We start from the raw sequence: 16993 nt of genomic DNA, 5'->3' as shown, positions 1-16993 counted from the left end.
CTGCCTAACTACCTAACTACCTTTCCCACACAATTATGAAATACAAATGAAACTGCTTATTATAGAGAGATAAAAGAAATGAAATGCCTAGCCAACCTTATCAACATGAATAACCATCCATGTGTTAGTTTGAAAAAAAAAAAAAAATTTATCACTTCATTGTATTGTTACAATAATATGCATAAATTATTTATTTTCCTCTTTTTTGTAAACCTTAAAAATGTTAGCAAATTGACAATATTTCATATTTAAAAAAAAAAAAAAAGTTATTTCATAGTGGAATCGCAAACATAGGAAAAACACAAAAAATATGAATATATATTTTAAAAATTTGCAAAGAAAAAATACAAAATGTAACACTACGTATGTGCAGAAAAAAGTGGGCGACAGTTGATAGGCCCCTTTACAAACACGTGCAAAAATTTAAAAAAAATTATAAATATTTTTTTCGAAAATTTTCAACTTTTTCAACTTTCTCAACATTTTCAACCTTTTAAGTGTCAATTTTGAACATTGGGCTGGCGCGGCATTATCAATATGTCGATGGAGTACAAATAAATCGGAAATGATGAAAAAACTTGGTATTCCATTTTTTTTTTTTTTTTTAAAACATTCAAAATGCTTGAGTAAATACTTATTTCATTATGGGAAACATGGGGAATAAGAGAATGGTTACAATCCATATATTTTTTTTTTTTTTTTTCAATTTGATCTTCACAAGTGTTAAAATATAAATCATTATTGTCATAATTATAGTTGATTAAAATTTTATCACTTGTAATGGAATTATATATAGAGTTGTATTTTTCAAACTGTACAAATGGTGCATACTTTACAAAAAACCACAAAAAAGATAATATCATAGTTGGATAATTGTTTAAGATCGACATATGTTTATTACAATTTATCTGCTTGTTCATAAAAGTATATTTGTTTAATGGTGTAAAATGGTATAGCATTAGAGCAGCCATATTTATTTGTCGAATACTAGCTGAATCCATTTTTTTTTTTATTACATCTTTTATATAATCAGTTTGTTTATCAGACTCTTCATCTATTGCTTTTTTAATTGAAATGCCAAGGTCTAGCAACTCATAAATATGCTTGAACGTGTAAAATAATAAATATATAACCAGTTTCGAATAATAGTCATTATTATATATATGTGTATTTAAAATAATTAACGTGTTTATTAAAATAGATGAACAATGGATATTCATTTTTCTGTTTTTCATATTTTGTTTTTCATCTATATCTATATCATCTATTTTGATAATATTAGGAAAGTTTGCTACCTTCTCTTCATTCTTATTATTGCATATTTTGTAAATATTATTTAAGTATCTATAAATTATGGGCATGCTACTTTTATATTCCAAATCATTCTTTATCATGCATCTAATTATATATACAGTATTTACTAAATCGTTTGTTTTTAATTGATTATACAATTTTTCCATCTTATTTAAAACAATTTGTTTCTCTTCAATCGGGATATCACCGTTTAATTCATCTTTCGAAACTACCGGCTGTTGTGCAGTTAGGAAACATTTTGATAAAACAGATCTTATGTAACCATCTAATGTTATATTGAACTTACTTATGTACAATAAATATATAGACAGACATTTTGAATCCATTTTAAATATTTTTTTTTTTAAATTATTTAAAATATTCTTAAAAATGGTTTCATCATGAATATTCAACTTACTAAGTGTTGACAAAATACTGCACAAATGGTTTAAGCTCAAATTTTCAATAATATTTTTATCACATATAATGGAGCTGTTATATGGTTTGCATTTTTGGCTACACTCTTGAAAACCTACTTTTGTGTCTCCTTCCTTTGAAGGTACATCAATTTTACCAGCACTTTTCGATTTAATCATGTTTATTATCATGTTTAGAATATCTTTGAATTCGTTTTTAAGATTTTCATTTTTTTCGTGTAAACTTCCTTTGCTACTACGTTTTTCATCCCCTTTCTGAATCTCCAACTCGGAATTGCTATTCTTTTCAACCAAATAAAAGTTTGCAATACTTGTAAGCATATTAATAAATTCTACATATTTTAAATCCGAGGAAGTAATATATTTTTTCGAATATTTTTTTATAAGTTGATATATTTCTTTATTTATATATCCATGTCTTGAATATGCACTTGCAATATTCATAAAATCGAGTTTATTTATATCATTTTTATTTTTTAAAATTAAATATGTAAATATTTCAAACACATCATTATCAGCATAATTTAGCTTACTAAAATTGTTCAGTATGTTTGTCAAATGTTTCATCAAAAAGGATGAGATAAATAGGTTTTCTATATTTCCACTATAATTTTTATCAAAATTAGATGTGTTTTTTTTTTTTTTTTTTTTCATTTCTAAATATTTTGCATACTCCCATTTGATTCTTTTTATGACATGTTTAAAGATGTAGTCCACCTTTTGTCGATCTAAATAGTTATACGATTTAGTTAATATTGTAACTAAGTTTGATGTACATTGGTTAGACAAAGCTTGTATAATATTTTTATCAGCTAGCTTATCTATAGCTGCACTAAACAACTTTAAATTTATAATTTGAATATTAACAAAACTGTTTAAAATGATAATTAACGATTTTATATTCATACTATTTATATTTTTACATGTATAATCTGAAATTAAATTAAATAAAATTTTATCTCTATAATAAAATGATGCATAAGAATGTGTAATGCTACTTATAAATATATCAGAGCATTTATTATTTTCATTTTTTATTTTCATTATTATAATTATTTTTAGAATATCTAATAATTTTTTATTTTTTTCATAACCTTTACTACATGCATTTAAAATTAAAGCAATACTTTGTTCGCTAATATAATTAACCTTACGCAAGCTCTCAATCAGTTTTGCTTCTAATTCATTTTCTTCACCATGCTCATCGTTTTTTTTTGTATTTTTGTGTAGTAATATAAATTGGATAAGAGTACTTATATCTCTTTCCGTCAAATTTTTATTAATTTTGTTGTAATTGTCTGAAATGTTTTTACTTACTATGCTAGCCCCTTCTACAGTAGTAGTACTAAGCTCGGAAATATTTTTCAACAGATTTATGGCATGCTTGTTGATGTTTATTTCGTTCATAATTTTGTTTGACGCCAGATTTAATATTTCTTCATTTTTTATATTAACCTTTGCTAATGCATTTACTAATAAACACAGTTCTTCTACATTAAAAAGGCTGAGAAAGTTTTTATCTTGATTTGTGTGGGTGTTATCCCCACCATGTTTCATACTATTTTCTTCATGCTTTTCCAACTGTCTACTCTTCACAACCTCAAAGCGAGTTAAAACATTCTTATCGTTTGATGTGATTAATTTACAAACCCGGTTCCAAAAATCTTTTTCATTATAATTTATTTTCGAAAATTTATTTAAGCATAATGATATTTCATATGCATTAAAATTATAAATGTGTTTTAAAAATTTTCTACTTAAATGATCAACATCAACTTTGTTTTTACAATTATTAAATCCTTTTAAAAAATAGTTAAACATTATATTGATAAGGCAAACAAGAGTTTGCCAATCTGATTAATTTAAAATATTACAAGCATGTAGATTATATATCTTTCTTTCATATAGTTTTTATTTTTAATTTTTATTTTATTTTTTTTTTCACTATTTTCTATCTCTTAACATTATGAATTTAAAAAAAAATTATTTCAATCAAAAGGGGCCCTATATGTGTGCAATATATTACTTGCTTGTATATGGGCGATGAAATATATTCTTTTTATATCAACTAAAATTGTTATATACAATATGTAGTTATATAATATAAATCCATTATTAAGTAGATACTGTTCTATTCTCCAATTTATGTAATCATTACAAGTTCTATATTTATTTTTTCTTTCAACATTTTCAAAAAAAAAAAAAAAAAAAAAGAAAAAAAAGTTGTATTCCCTTACCTCACATAATTTATATGAAGATGGAAAAAAAAAAAAAGTTTTTAATTTTTTGTCGAATGATACATTTTAAAAGTGCTAAGGAATGGAAGCAGTTCATGAATCCTAAAATGTAAGAAACCAAAATCAAACTATCAAAAATGATGAAAGATATAGCCAATAGCTTAACCCCTCCTATTAACCCTAGACTACATTCATACCATAATATATACACACCATTTCATCAAACATATGTAGAAACAAATTAAAATTTTTTTACAGAGATGGGACACGAATTAAAAGAATACGGAATGTTAGTGAAAATGATATGATACATAAACATACTATTTTAAAGTACCCATATTTTAAGATGAAAAAAATTGGACGCTATTCAAAAATAAAACCAACTAGCGAAATCATTTTCAATCGAGATATTGAAGTTGTTTATGATTATAGATATTGTGATATTTTTGAAAACTTAAAGGATATTATCTCACTAAATTTGAGAGGTACAAAACAGATTAATAATCCATTAAATGGCTAGCATGCTTATACATATGATAATTTTTCATTTTTTTTTTTTTTTTTTTGGAAACACCAGGAATCACTGTGCGAGAAAAATGCACAGACAACATGACATTCGAAATATACGATTCTCTTCAAAATAAAACATTAATTAAAAAAAAAAATGAAGGTTAAAAAGTTTAGAAAAAAATTATAAATTTTGTAATGCATTGTGTAAAACGAAAAAGATTAATTAAAAAAAAAAAAATGAAATAACTGATTTATGTACGGATGTTGTAGTAATATACATCCGCAATAAAACAGATTCATGGAGGTGTCAATTTTTTTTTATTTTCTTTTTTTACAGAATTTGTCGCAGAAGAAATATTTAAGGAACTTGTTGATAAGCTCCAAAATATAGACGAATAAATTCGCATCTTCAATCTAGTCATAATATGTGTCTATATTTTGTTCCACATATTATATGTATACATTTTGTTACTTTGCTTTTTCATATAAAAAAAGTTTGTAATATTGTATCTTACATTTTTTTTATTTTATTTTTTTTTTGTTTGTTTTTTGGCTAGTTTTCCAGCTCGCTTTCTTTCTTTTGATTTTAATTTTTCAATAACCCTTTTAACTTTTTTATCTCTTTTTTCAGTTTTTTTTTTTTTTATAAGTTCAGCTTTTTTTTTCATTTCATCAATTTTTTTTAAAGTCCTCCTTCTAAACGATAACCAATTTTTTTCAGCTGGTTTCAACTTTTTTTTTCCCGTTTTTTTTATTTCAGATTTTTTATTATTATATTTTTCAAATGTGTGTGTTTTTATATTTCGTTCCGAAGTGCGTCCAGGGATAGGCCCACCTTTTTCGCTATGGCTGGTTTGGGAGTTTTTATTTTTGGGTTTACCTAAATATGCTGAATAAGAATCTTCATCATTTGTTATAGAATAAAACAACTTTTTAAGGACTAGTGATTTATGTTCGCTATTATAAAAATGATATATCGTTATTTTTTTGTCTTCATCTTTACTTTCTCTTAATCTTCCAAACATTTTTCGTAAGACTAAAGTATTTTCAATTTCATTCATAAATATAAAACATGAATTATTTGAGTTTATATTTTTTGCAAAATAATATTTTATATTTTTTAATGTACCTACAATATCTTCATATTCTACCTTTTCAATTTTACATTTCATTTTAATTAAATCTGTTTCTTTTTCATCAGTTGATATAATAATTTTTTTTTTATTTTCATTCTTTAAAATAAATAATAATAATTCTATTTTTTCTTCGATATTTTTTGCGTATACATTTTCAAAGTTGTATTTTAGTTTACTGCTCTCTATGTATCGAAAATACGCCTTCAGATTTTCGATTTCTTTGTTCTCCTTGTTTATTTTTTTCTTCTTTGCCTTCCCCTTCACTTCGCCGTTCGCTTCGTTCGCCTCCTCTGTTTCGTCCTCCATCTCTTCCATTTCATCCGTCTCCTCCAACTCCTCTTCCATTTCGTCCGTCTCCTCCATCTCCTCTTCTATTCCTTCCTCAGCCTCGTCTTCTGCCTCTTCTATTTCCTCCTCTTCGACTTCTTCAGACAAGTTTATATCGGCTTCACCATTTTTGATTTGCTCTATGCCGGTGCTCTCTCTCTTTTCTTCTTCATTTGTTAGTTCCTTTTCAATTTGGTTCAAATTCTGTTCATCAAGTTTTTCTACACTTTCAAATTTGATTAATTCGCCTAACTGTTTTTGTGTTGATTTATTTTCGTTTTCCAAAATATAATCATTAATTTCAAATATTATAGAATTTTTATTTTCTGTTACATCAAAATATTTTAAAACATCTTTTTCAGATATATCACTATTTTGATCAATATGAATATCATCATTTATATTTCCTATTTCATTCTTTTCATTATCATGTATATAATCTTTTACTTCTGACAATGTTATGTCACTTAAGTCAACACATAAATCTGTTTTCGTTTTTTTCGTCTCGCTTTCCTCTTGTTTTATTTTTTCATTATTTTGTTCGCTCTCCATATTGGTGCTACTTTGTTCAGGCGTTTTTTTATTTTTTTCTGAACTGTTAATAATTTTTTCATCAGAAATGGCAGTATTTTCTTTTTTCACCTGAACAGTCATGTTAATATCGTATGAACGAAGTAAGGAATTAATTTTTTTTATGAGATTTTTTATAGTTATAGAGTCCAAATTTATATGGCTATATTTATTTTGTTTCAACATTTCCATTATATGAGTTTCCTCAACTTCATGTATATACACAGGTAATAATTTATTGTCATTTTTCATTTTTTTTTTTTTTTTATCCTTTGAAGCAACACTATTTTTTGTGAAAACATTTTTGCCTATAATATCTCTGATTAAATTTTTTAAATCACCGTCATTGATTTTTGTAACTTGCTTTTTAGTGGATTGGTCTTCTAACTTCTTTTCTAATAAAAACTTATATTTCTTTTCAATTTGTGTAAGATTTGTTTGGCTTATATTTTTACTTATAGCATTTCCTGTCTGGTCAGAATTTTGTGATGTCTTTACATTGCTATCACTATTTTGGGCTTCAGTTAAATCATTAAATATTTTGTTGGGAAGTTTTTCTCCCTTTCCTTCCTTTATAATATATTCATGTTCTAAATTTTTTATATATTCCAAATCTAAAATATTATCATATACTGAACTTAAAAATATTTTTTTAATTGTTTCAGTGTCATACATTTTTAACTTTTTTAAAGAACAAATAAAATTATCATGCTTATATTTTGTTAACCTTATAATGTATATCATAAAATCTGTATTAAAATTAATATCAGTTATACTATAATTTTTTATTTTTTCAATAGATTTAAAATTTTTCAAATAATTATAAACTTCTTCTCTTTTGCTCCTTTTTCCTATGCAACAAAATAACCCACTAATAGCATCAACTAGCCGAAAAAAAAAATAGCTAAATGATTTATAGTTTGTATCCTTGTTTATTACTTTGCTAATTTTTGTACCATCTTTTTTTTTTTGTGTTGAAATGAGCAAATCTTCATGTTTACTATCGCTAGTATTGTCAACATCGCCGTGAGAGTTGCATAATTTGCTTGTGTCTTTACTGTTCCCTTTTAGCTTATTCATATATGATTCTTTTATCATTTGTATTTTTTCGTCATCATATAAATTCTTTTGATCTTCTGAAGCCAAATTTGGGCAATTTTCTGCTGATTTGTTCATAAAATTATGAACATTGTTCATGTGATTATTTTCCATAAATACATTAGAACTAGTGTGTGTGTTTATAATTCCACCATAACTATTAGTGTCATTGTTATGGTCTAAGTGATTGCTATTTATATTAATTTGTTCGGATAAATCTTTCAAATCTACATTTAATTTATTTTTTTCTTCTTTTGTATTGTCAATACTAAGATCAGTATGACAGCTAGCTATTTGATTTACATTATTAACATTGTTAAAGGTAAAAAAACTAAGAATATTTATAACTTCATTTACATATACGGATACGTCTAAAATATTTTTTGGAAAATATTCAGAAAGTTTAAATATATAAGATGTAGTATTTATATCTAGACAATCATTTAATTCTCTCTTTATAAATGATCGTATTGATTCATATTTTGCTGGACTGTATATATATTTATTTTTTTTTATAATATTAATTTTTTTAAATATGTGATAAAAATATAGATCATTATAATCCTCTTCTTTATTTGCATTTAGAAATTTTGTACTAGCATTTTTATCCCCATCACAACTCAAATTGTCTGTTATGTTTTCTACAGCACCAATATCATTGATGCCTTCATTTTTTATAACATTTTTATTTCCATATGTAGAATGGCTAGTATTATTTAAATAAATTAGTTTTTTTTTTTTTCGATATTGTGCTTCGTCTTTTTCACTTTTTAAGATTGAAAAACTGCTATTTGTAAATCTGTTAATATTTTTAATGTAACAAAAACAAAATTTTAAAAATAAAAGAAAAAGAAGAAATCGTGAGTTCATTAAAGATAACGTGTAACTATCTGTTCGTATTTTATTTACTATTACATATATCCATAGTACATAGTAAAATTGTAACTAATATTTACATATATACACACGTATAGTAATTATTAGCTTTATTATGTATACATGGTTGACTAAAACATTACTGATATGGTTTGTGTGGGATAATAGTTCGGCTATTTTGGGGGGAGAAGAAATGCCGAATTTAGAATAAGAGAATACGAAAAAATGCGCAAAAAGTGTTTTCAAAAAATTGAAATATTACACAATAATAAAATGTATTAACAACATTAAGCAAAAAATGGCAGAAAAAAATTGCGCATACTCATAATAACGAAACAAATATTTTTTAAAAAGCTTAACAAAAAGAATAATAAAAAATGGAAATAAAATAAATATGAAATAAAAAAAATGAACAAGGAATGAAAAAAAAAAAAAAAAAAAAAAATTGGCTAGCTGCAAAAGATGTTTTAAATATTAGCTATGCATACATATATGAATATATATTATTTGTTAACTTAATGTAGTGACAAAATTATAGAAATAATGATAGAGAAAAGGTATAATTTGAAATACTGTTGTGATGATATTTGTGTTTTTCCCAGCATAACATTGTTAAATTATTGCAGTTAAGGCGAAAATAATCAAAACAAAAAAATACACATAATTTAGTTTTATGCTAGCATGATATGACTTACACTTTTCTATAACTATAAAAAACGCTATAATTTTTTTTTTGTAGATGATAAATTTAGTGAGTATTTTGGTCTAACCGCTATATCAACATATCAGCTTAAAACGAATAAAGAGGTAAATAGCGGCGAACAAAAAAAAAAAGGAAAAGTTTATTTTTATAGACTTGTGGAAAATACCAATGACAACCCATTGAAAACAGAAAAGTACCCATAAAATTGTTACATAATATATGCACATCATTCTAAATAGTTTTTATTCCGCATTTCATTTTATTTCATTATATTTCATTCTACTTTCCTTTTCAAAGTGACTATGGGCTAAGCTATGAGAAAAATATAAATTACCACAACGGAATTCTGCAGTCAAGCTACCTGTTCGCAAACGATGTTAGCATTAAAACGAAAGAAAAAACAAAAGAAAAATAAAAACAACTTTGACTAGCTATATAATATTTTTCTCACTTTTTTAAGGATTTAATGCTTGGCAGTATATGTGTCAACGGGCTATATTTGTCGAACATAAAGGAGGGAACCTATGATAAAATATTTACAACTAGCGATGAAAAAAATAACTCAGGTAAATAAAATCATATATAAATACAATATATTCATATTCTGATTTTAATAATTTTCATTTGAAAAATTATTTTTTTCATTATAGGTCTATCTTTTGATGCACTAGAAAACAAGACGAAGTAATTAAAAATCAAAAAAAAACTAGAAAAGCTTACAGAATGATCAAAATGAATAAATAAGATACTACATATTGTTTAAGCTTAACAATTCATGTAAATTTTTGCAATTTCTGTCGCTTTCAGCAAAATATGTGCATCCTTCAGTAATGGGGATATGTCCTTTCTCTCTGATGGTAACTTAGTCAACCTATGGTAAAAAGCAAAACATATAAATTAAGATAGGATAGTGTATATATTTGATAAAAATTTACCTAATTCATTTGCATATATTTTATTTTCTATCTTATTTTATGAAACAGGAAAGCCCATGAATATCACGTATGGTCTTGTGCATTCACAGGAAGTGAAAATATAATTACTACTGGTATGGTTTCATTTTTTAAAGGAATATAAAAAGTATTTTCACATGTACATACATATATATGTACACTAATTTTATTTCATAATATTCAACCTTTTTTTTAATTAGGTTCTGATGACTGTTCTTTCAAAATCTGGGATATGAGATCTAAAAATTGCTCCCAAAAAAATAATAGGTAACATAAATTTGCCAAATTAAATAGTGCAATAAATAAGTAATTGATATATATGGTCACTGTTTGTGCATGTAGAATATATACACAGTTACTTCAATTTTTTTATGCCCATTTTTTAGATCTCACTCGCAGGGAGTTACCGTAGTCAAATTTGAGCCTCTCAGTGGGACTTTATACACGGGCTCGTATGAAAAAAATAAGCAATTCTTAATGTCTACCCATGTGGTTTTACTTATCATGTTTTACGCATACATATCCATTTATATGGTCGCTATTTATTCCTAGGTATGATAACCGAATTCGAATTTTTGACACGAGAAATATCCAGAACCCATTACAAACAATTGATTTAAAATCAGGCATATGGAGAATTAAATTTGCATATAAGTATGGAAATAAAAAAGAATGTTACTAAACATGTTTTACTTAGCTTGTGTATGTTCACTAGTTGTGTCAAACTATAATTCCGCATCTTTACAATTTTTTCCTTTTTAGAAATGGAACTCTAAATAAACTACTTATTGCAATGTGTGATGGAGGAGCCCAAATAATAAAAAAAAAAGAAAACGGTAAGAATTAGATTATGCAAAAATATGCTTATATATATGTAATTTATTTTTTATTTTTATACTTATTTATCATTTGTTTTTTTTTTTTTTTGAAATTTTATAGAATACATTTTCAAAGAAAGTATAAGTAATAATAATGAGTTAACATACGGGATTGATGCCATAAAAATTTTAGATGAACACAAAAAAAAAAAAAAAAAAATTTACATGTCCTGCTCTTTTTATAATAAAGAGGCACAGTTGTGGTATTAACGAAATGCAATTTGGAGAAAGCCAAGACAAACTATGAACGTATCCACCGCTTGTGAAGTTTGTATTCCCTATACACAATGCTGATTTATTTTTAGATGTACCACATATTTCAATACACTATTCATACTATATTTGTCTGTCTTTTTATTTTTAAAAACAATTTTAACTTATTAGACTTTCCCGTCTGCTCACCACTGATCGCAGTAGGGTTATTTTTAATTTTTTGTTTTTTATTTTAAATTTCTTCCTTCTTCCTTTTATTTATGGGTTGTCACCATATCCACCAGTGCATTCCCTTCCGTCAGCACCGCCTGACTCACCAAACTCCGAATATTCATCCTCCATAGATGTACCATATTCATCGTTATATTTTGGGTCTACTTCATCACTGCTGGTAGTTGGACTACTTATATCCGGCTCTAAGCTGTCTTGCTCTTGTTCATCTTCGCTAAGTCTATCCGCCGAATTCAAATTCTCTGACTCACCAGTGTTAAATATATCAATCCAGGTGGTTAGATATAAAATAATTTCATTGAAACTTTTTAAAGTGCTTACTGAATATTTATTATCAATATTATATATATATGGATAATCAAATTTTTTGTAATAAAAAAAATGCTGAACTTTAGAAAAAAAAACATGACTTTGCTTGTCTAAATTTTTATTTAAAAACATAAATAAACAAGATCTTTTAAAAAATGAAATGTCATAAAATTTTTCATCTTTATCCATTAAAAAAACATAATTTTTTATTATTGATTCTGTTGTATATAGAGGTACAAAATTTTTGTTGAAAACGTGAGAAAATGTTATTTCATTAAGATCTACATATTCTCTTTTTTGGAAGTTTGGATTAGGTTCTCCATCTGTTTCTTCTTTTACATCCCATGTGTAAAAGTCCTTTAAAATATTATTATTATTTTTGATAAAATTGTAAAAAAGCTTTGAACTCCTATCATCCATACATATAACATAAACATTTTGGATCTTAAAATAAAAGATTAACAATATTAGTAATCTCTTTATGAGTTGTTCATTTTTTAAATATGCCTTATCATTATCAGATTCGTCATCATTTATTTCACTGTGCAATCGAGGATATATACACAACCCTTGTGTTAGATATCCAATTTTATCACAAATATTTCGAACACTAACATTCAAATTTTTATCATTCTGACTTAGTAATAATATTGCTTTATCTGTTTCAATATCCAATTCTTTCACTGGTTTTAATATTTTCTTTTCTTTGTTTTCTTCAGTAGGTACATTTATTATTATTGTTTTTTTATCATTATTTAAAAAATGCATATCATTCATTTTAGGGACACTCAAGTAGCAGTAATTTTCCATTTCACTTCCTCCATTTTCATTTTGTTTCGTTTTTATTTTTTTTAGAAACTGATCCATGTCTTCCTTTAAAGAAGCACAAGGATAGTCAACAAATTGAAAGTTGCTTACTTTTAAATTATTTAAAAATCTATTTTCATTTAAAACTTTAAATATATCAAACTTTTTTAAGTCTTCAAAATTTTTTTGCAATTTAGAAAGCTTTTGATTAAGGTCTATCATTTCGTTGATTTTTTCTAAAGACAGTTCCGGTGTTTTTGTTTCCATTTCATTTTCTTCAGAGTAGTTTACACAAATATTATTTTTCCCTTCGCCATCTTTCCCATTTTCATTATTTTCATCATCCTTGCCATCCTCACCATGTTCGTCCCCTTCATATACTAGCGACACATGCTTGTTTATTTCTTCTGTTTTTGTTTTGCTAACCTTTTTTACTTCATCGATAGCACTTTTATATTTTTTTAAATACTGATATTTAAGATAAATAATTTTTTTATGTATTATATTTTTGAAACAATGCAATTCTTTCTCTGAAATGGTTTGTATAAAATTATCATCAACATTTAAAAAGTATCTACCTATACTATCATCAATGCACATATTTGGTTCCCCTTTATTTTTATTCATAACTTGTGATTCTAAAAATAAACTTATCTTATTATAATTTTCATCTTCATTACTTTCGTCTACTTTCGATGTATTGACAGCTAGCTTTAGGAGATCATAATTTAAATCACATAAATTTAATAAATTATTACTTTTAAGTTTGTTTATTCGTTTAATTTCCTTTTCCCATAGTGGTGCATCCTTCTCATCCTGTTCTTCTTTTTCATTTTGTGATTTATGTGGTTCTATATTTTTCGGTATGTATGTATGACTATTTGTGTTGGCTTTGTTTTTATTTTTTTCTTCTTCGCTTTTGTCAGCTATTTGGGATGTGCTCTCCCCTTCTTTATTTTTTTCTTTTTTTTCTTTTTCATATTCATATATGATATCATTTAGAATGTCGTTATATTCATTGTCACGGTTTATGTCAAATTGGCTATAATTACCCTCATCCGCAATGTAAAGCTTGTGGGTGAAGTTGTGGCTGAAGTTGTGACTAAAATTGTAGTAGCTTTTTTGTGGGTGCTTGTTTCCTACATCCTTAACCTTTTTTATATTTAAGTTGAAAATCGTTTTTCTGTTATACGTTGTACCACTAAAAAACCCGTTGCAGAAATATAAAAAACAATAAATCGTTTTCATTAAGATTGGTAATGAAACTGTTGATTGCAGAAATATGTGATAATATCACCACACCACAAAAAAATTAAAAAAATTATTTTCAAAACATAGTAGAACAAAGAATGTAAATCAAGAAAGACTACTTAAGAGTTTTATTCATAAATAATTTTATCACAAAGTTTGTTAATTCATTACACGTCATGTGTATTCTCATTAAAATCGCTAGCTAAAGTTCTTTCTTCTTTTGTAGTGATTTTTTCAAACATTTCAAAAAAATAAAAAACAAAATGTAAAATATTACAAACTAATAAACACACAATCTATATTAGTTAGATAGTAAGTAAAAAAAATCGTATGTCGATAAATAAAAGCTATTTTAAATCTCGCTCCTAAAATATTTCAAAAAAAAAATTGGCTATAAAATATTTTCTTTTCCTTATCGGAGAGAGAAATAATTATTTATATTAAATACTACGACAATGTTATAGAACGTTTAAATGATAAATATAATATATCTTATGTATAATTATCCAATATGATTAGTATTTCTTAATTTTATTTTTATGGGAACTAGCTAAAATTAAAATTTAGCTAGCTTAATTTGTAGCTTTTTTTTTTTTTTTTTTTTCAAATTTTCCATAAAAATTATGTCAGTGACATAATTTTGTTGTCATCACTTTCTTAGTGTTACACCATCCAATAAATTTACAAAAAGATTTTTGAAAAAGAGAAAGATTATATGAATATGCCCATTACTTTTACATATACTATAAAAAGCATATCTTGATTTATCACTATATATAGATGGTATAATAGGGGAAAATACACAACCAAATTGTGTTTCTCATTTTTGTATATGCTGAAAAGCTACCTCGTTTTGAAATGATTAATAAATTTAAAAAAATAAATGAAACAATATTAAAAAATAATAGTATTTTATGTGGAGGTAGAATTTTTCCCAAAAGTATTTTTTTTTATAGCATAAAAATTGTTGATAAAGAAAATAAACAAGATATTAAAACTTATGGACATAATAAAAATGGAAAGAGAAATAAAAAAAATGAAAATGAGGATGACAACAATAGTACACATGTGTGTGAAAATATAGGCCATAAAGGGGATTTAATAAAATTCCAAAATAATTTGATAAAATTTAATAGGAGTAAATCCATTTTTTATGAGAGTGAAAGAATAATAAAATGTGAAAGTGGAGCAGGAGGAGATGGTGCTTTTAGTTTTAAAAAATTTAAAAGAAAAGTTTTTGGAAATTTAGGAATACCTAATGGAGGGAAAGGGGGTGATGGTGGAAGTATTTACTTATGCTATTCATCTGTTAAAGGAAATATTAATCATAAAAATGTTGGAAATAAAAAAAATGATGATCAAAATAAATATATTTTTATTAACAATTTATCAGAGTTACCTTGTGCTATATTAGCTACAAATGGAGGGAAAGGAAAAGCAAATCAATTGAGAGGAAAAAACGGTACCAACATTTTTTTATACTTAAACAAAGTTTGTCATGTGTATAAAATATTACCAGATAAAAATGATAAGGACAACATAAATGGAAATGATTTGTCTGATGAGAATGAAGTGGCTAGCCATAAAGATTCCACAACCAATTTAGATAACACCATAAAATTAGAAAATACAATAAACGAAAATTTATGTGAAAAAAAAGATAATAATTTAATTGATTATAAATCGAATTATGAAGAAAATGTTTATAATATTATAAAAAAAGAAGATCCTGTTTATCTTAAAAGAAATCAACATATTTTAAAACAAATAAAAACTATGGATCAAAGTGTAAGAAAAGAAACATATATTGGACTTTTGTGTGAAACTAATAATTGTATTTTACTATCAAAAGGAGGAATGGGTGGTAAAGGGAATAATATGCAAAATACATTTTCATTTGAAAAAGGACAAAGTGGTGATATTAATTATATACGTGTTGTATATAAATGTATTAGTGATATATGTTTTATAGGATATGATGGGGTTGGGAAATCAACTCTCTTATCTTTAATTACCCATCAAATTCACACTGTTAATAATTTATACATATTGAAAAAAATATTTTTTAAAGACAATTACCAAATATCGGTAGCAGATTTTTTTAGTGAAAAAAGTGAAACTTCTCAAAATGACAAGAGAAATAATATAAATTTTAATATTAATCCAAATTTTATGAAATACATGGAGTTAACTCATCTTCTTGTAATAATTCTCGATGCCAACATGGATATCGTTTCCCAATTTCGCAATATCAGGTACTTATATTTTTGCAAAATTAGGGAGCTACATATTGGGAGTATCCCCATATAATGCAAAAATATAAATAATTACACAAAATAGGAAAGTTTTTTTTCACAATTTAATAATTTTTTATGCATTTTTTTCACTGTATCCTTTTTCATCCTTTGCAGGGAAGAATTAAAGAGGAAAGACGAGAATATATATCAAAAGCCTTACATTGTTGTTATAAACAAATGTGATTTAAATTTCAAAGAAAAAATGAATAAAGTGGAGGAAGCTTATAAGGAAATAAAAAATTATGATAATAATGCTCCCATTTTTTTTGTCAGTGCAAAATATGGAATGGGAATAACAGAATTTGTTAATTGTCTAAGGAATTCTGTGCAAAAATTAAAGCATAATGATAGTTTTTTTTCAAGTTTATAAAAATAATGTAAAATACCATGCACTATAAATAGTTAGCTTTATATAATTGCACACATTTGTACATGAAATTTTATGAACAACATAAACAATTTTGGCTAGTAAATGAAAAATTATGTCAAAATCGCATGAACAGGTCAGGTTTTTATTATAAAAATTAGTATATTTATGAACAAAAACAATAATATATTTCGCCACAAAAAAAAACAAATTAAATTCTCTATATTATGAATAGTTCTATAACTGTACTAAAAAAAAATATAATACGAAACACTTACAGTATTTTTTATCACAAATTATTAAAATAGTGTAATGTGGGAATATACAATTTTTGACAAAATTCGAAAATCTTACATATTTTATATTATTTTATTTGATGGAAAATATATCATATACAAATTTTGAGATATATACTTGGTTGTATTAATTTGGCACTTTGTATATTTTTACGAATAAATATTTTTAATTTTGCACAATTTTTTCATATTTGTTTTGCTCAG

At 25.2% G+C, this 16993-nt stretch overlaps 6 protein-coding genes across 6 annotated transcripts; 3 read left to right on the top strand and 3 right to left on the bottom strand.

Annotated features, from left to right (window-relative positions):
• Nucleotides 1-500: 500 nt before the first annotated feature.
• PCHAS_0107500 (heptatricopeptide repeat-containing protein, putative) lies at nucleotides 501-3551 on the bottom strand (the record flags this gene model as incomplete). The annotated part of the gene is made up of 1 exon (XM_016797893.1): nucleotides 501-3551. The coding sequence occupies one exon, from the start codon at nucleotides 3549-3551 to the stop codon at nucleotides 501-503; it is 3051 nt and encodes a 1016-aa protein (XP_016652996.1).
• Nucleotides 3552-3981: 430 nt separating this feature from the next.
• On the top strand, nucleotides 3982-4876 carry PCHAS_0107400 (conserved Plasmodium protein, unknown function; the record flags this gene model as incomplete). The annotated part of the gene is made up of 4 exons (XM_016797888.1): nucleotides 3982-4076; nucleotides 4226-4452; nucleotides 4545-4637; nucleotides 4815-4876. 4 exons carry the CDS (start codon nucleotides 3982-3984, stop codon nucleotides 4874-4876), a joined length of 477 nt encoding a protein of 158 aa, XP_016652995.1.
• Nucleotides 4877-5004: 128 nt separating this feature from the next.
• PCHAS_0107300 (conserved Plasmodium protein, unknown function) lies at nucleotides 5005-8478 on the bottom strand (the record flags this gene model as incomplete). The annotated part of the gene is made up of 1 exon (XM_016797883.1): nucleotides 5005-8478. The coding sequence occupies one exon, from the start codon at nucleotides 8476-8478 to the stop codon at nucleotides 5005-5007; it is 3474 nt and encodes a 1157-aa protein (XP_016652994.1).
• Nucleotides 8479-9027: 549 nt separating this feature from the next.
• Nucleotides 9028-11228, top strand: PCHAS_0107200 (diphthine methyltransferase, putative; the record flags this gene model as incomplete). The annotated part of the gene is made up of 12 exons (XM_016797879.1): nucleotides 9028-9109; nucleotides 9224-9380; nucleotides 9485-9563; nucleotides 9648-9753; nucleotides 9838-9871; nucleotides 9995-10063; nucleotides 10171-10235; nucleotides 10341-10407; nucleotides 10527-10592; nucleotides 10693-10794; nucleotides 10903-10976; nucleotides 11080-11228. 12 exons carry the CDS (start codon nucleotides 9028-9030, stop codon nucleotides 11226-11228), a joined length of 1050 nt encoding a protein of 349 aa, XP_016652993.1.
• A 261-nt stretch (nucleotides 11229-11489) lies between these two features.
• PCHAS_0107100 (conserved Plasmodium protein, unknown function) lies at nucleotides 11490-13826 on the bottom strand (the record flags this gene model as incomplete). The annotated part of the gene is made up of 1 exon (XM_738182.1): nucleotides 11490-13826. The coding sequence occupies one exon, from the start codon at nucleotides 13824-13826 to the stop codon at nucleotides 11490-11492; it is 2337 nt and encodes a 778-aa protein (XP_743275.1).
• An 861-nt stretch (nucleotides 13827-14687) lies between these two features.
• On the top strand, nucleotides 14688-16496 carry PCHAS_0107000 (GTP-binding protein, putative; the record flags this gene model as incomplete). The annotated part of the gene is made up of 2 exons (XM_016797870.1): nucleotides 14688-16084; nucleotides 16241-16496. 2 exons carry the CDS (start codon nucleotides 14688-14690, stop codon nucleotides 16494-16496), a joined length of 1653 nt encoding a protein of 550 aa, XP_016652992.1.
• Between the last annotated feature and the right edge of the window lie 497 nt (nucleotides 16497-16993).

This window comes from Plasmodium chabaudi (assembly GCF_900002335.3).
Source record: "Plasmodium chabaudi chabaudi strain AS genome assembly, chromosome: 1".
Taxonomy (NCBI): domain Eukaryota; phylum Apicomplexa; class Aconoidasida; order Haemosporida; family Plasmodiidae; genus Plasmodium; species Plasmodium chabaudi.
The sequence above is the reverse complement of the archived record's forward strand: the minus strand, read 5'-3'. Positions and strand labels throughout refer to the sequence as shown.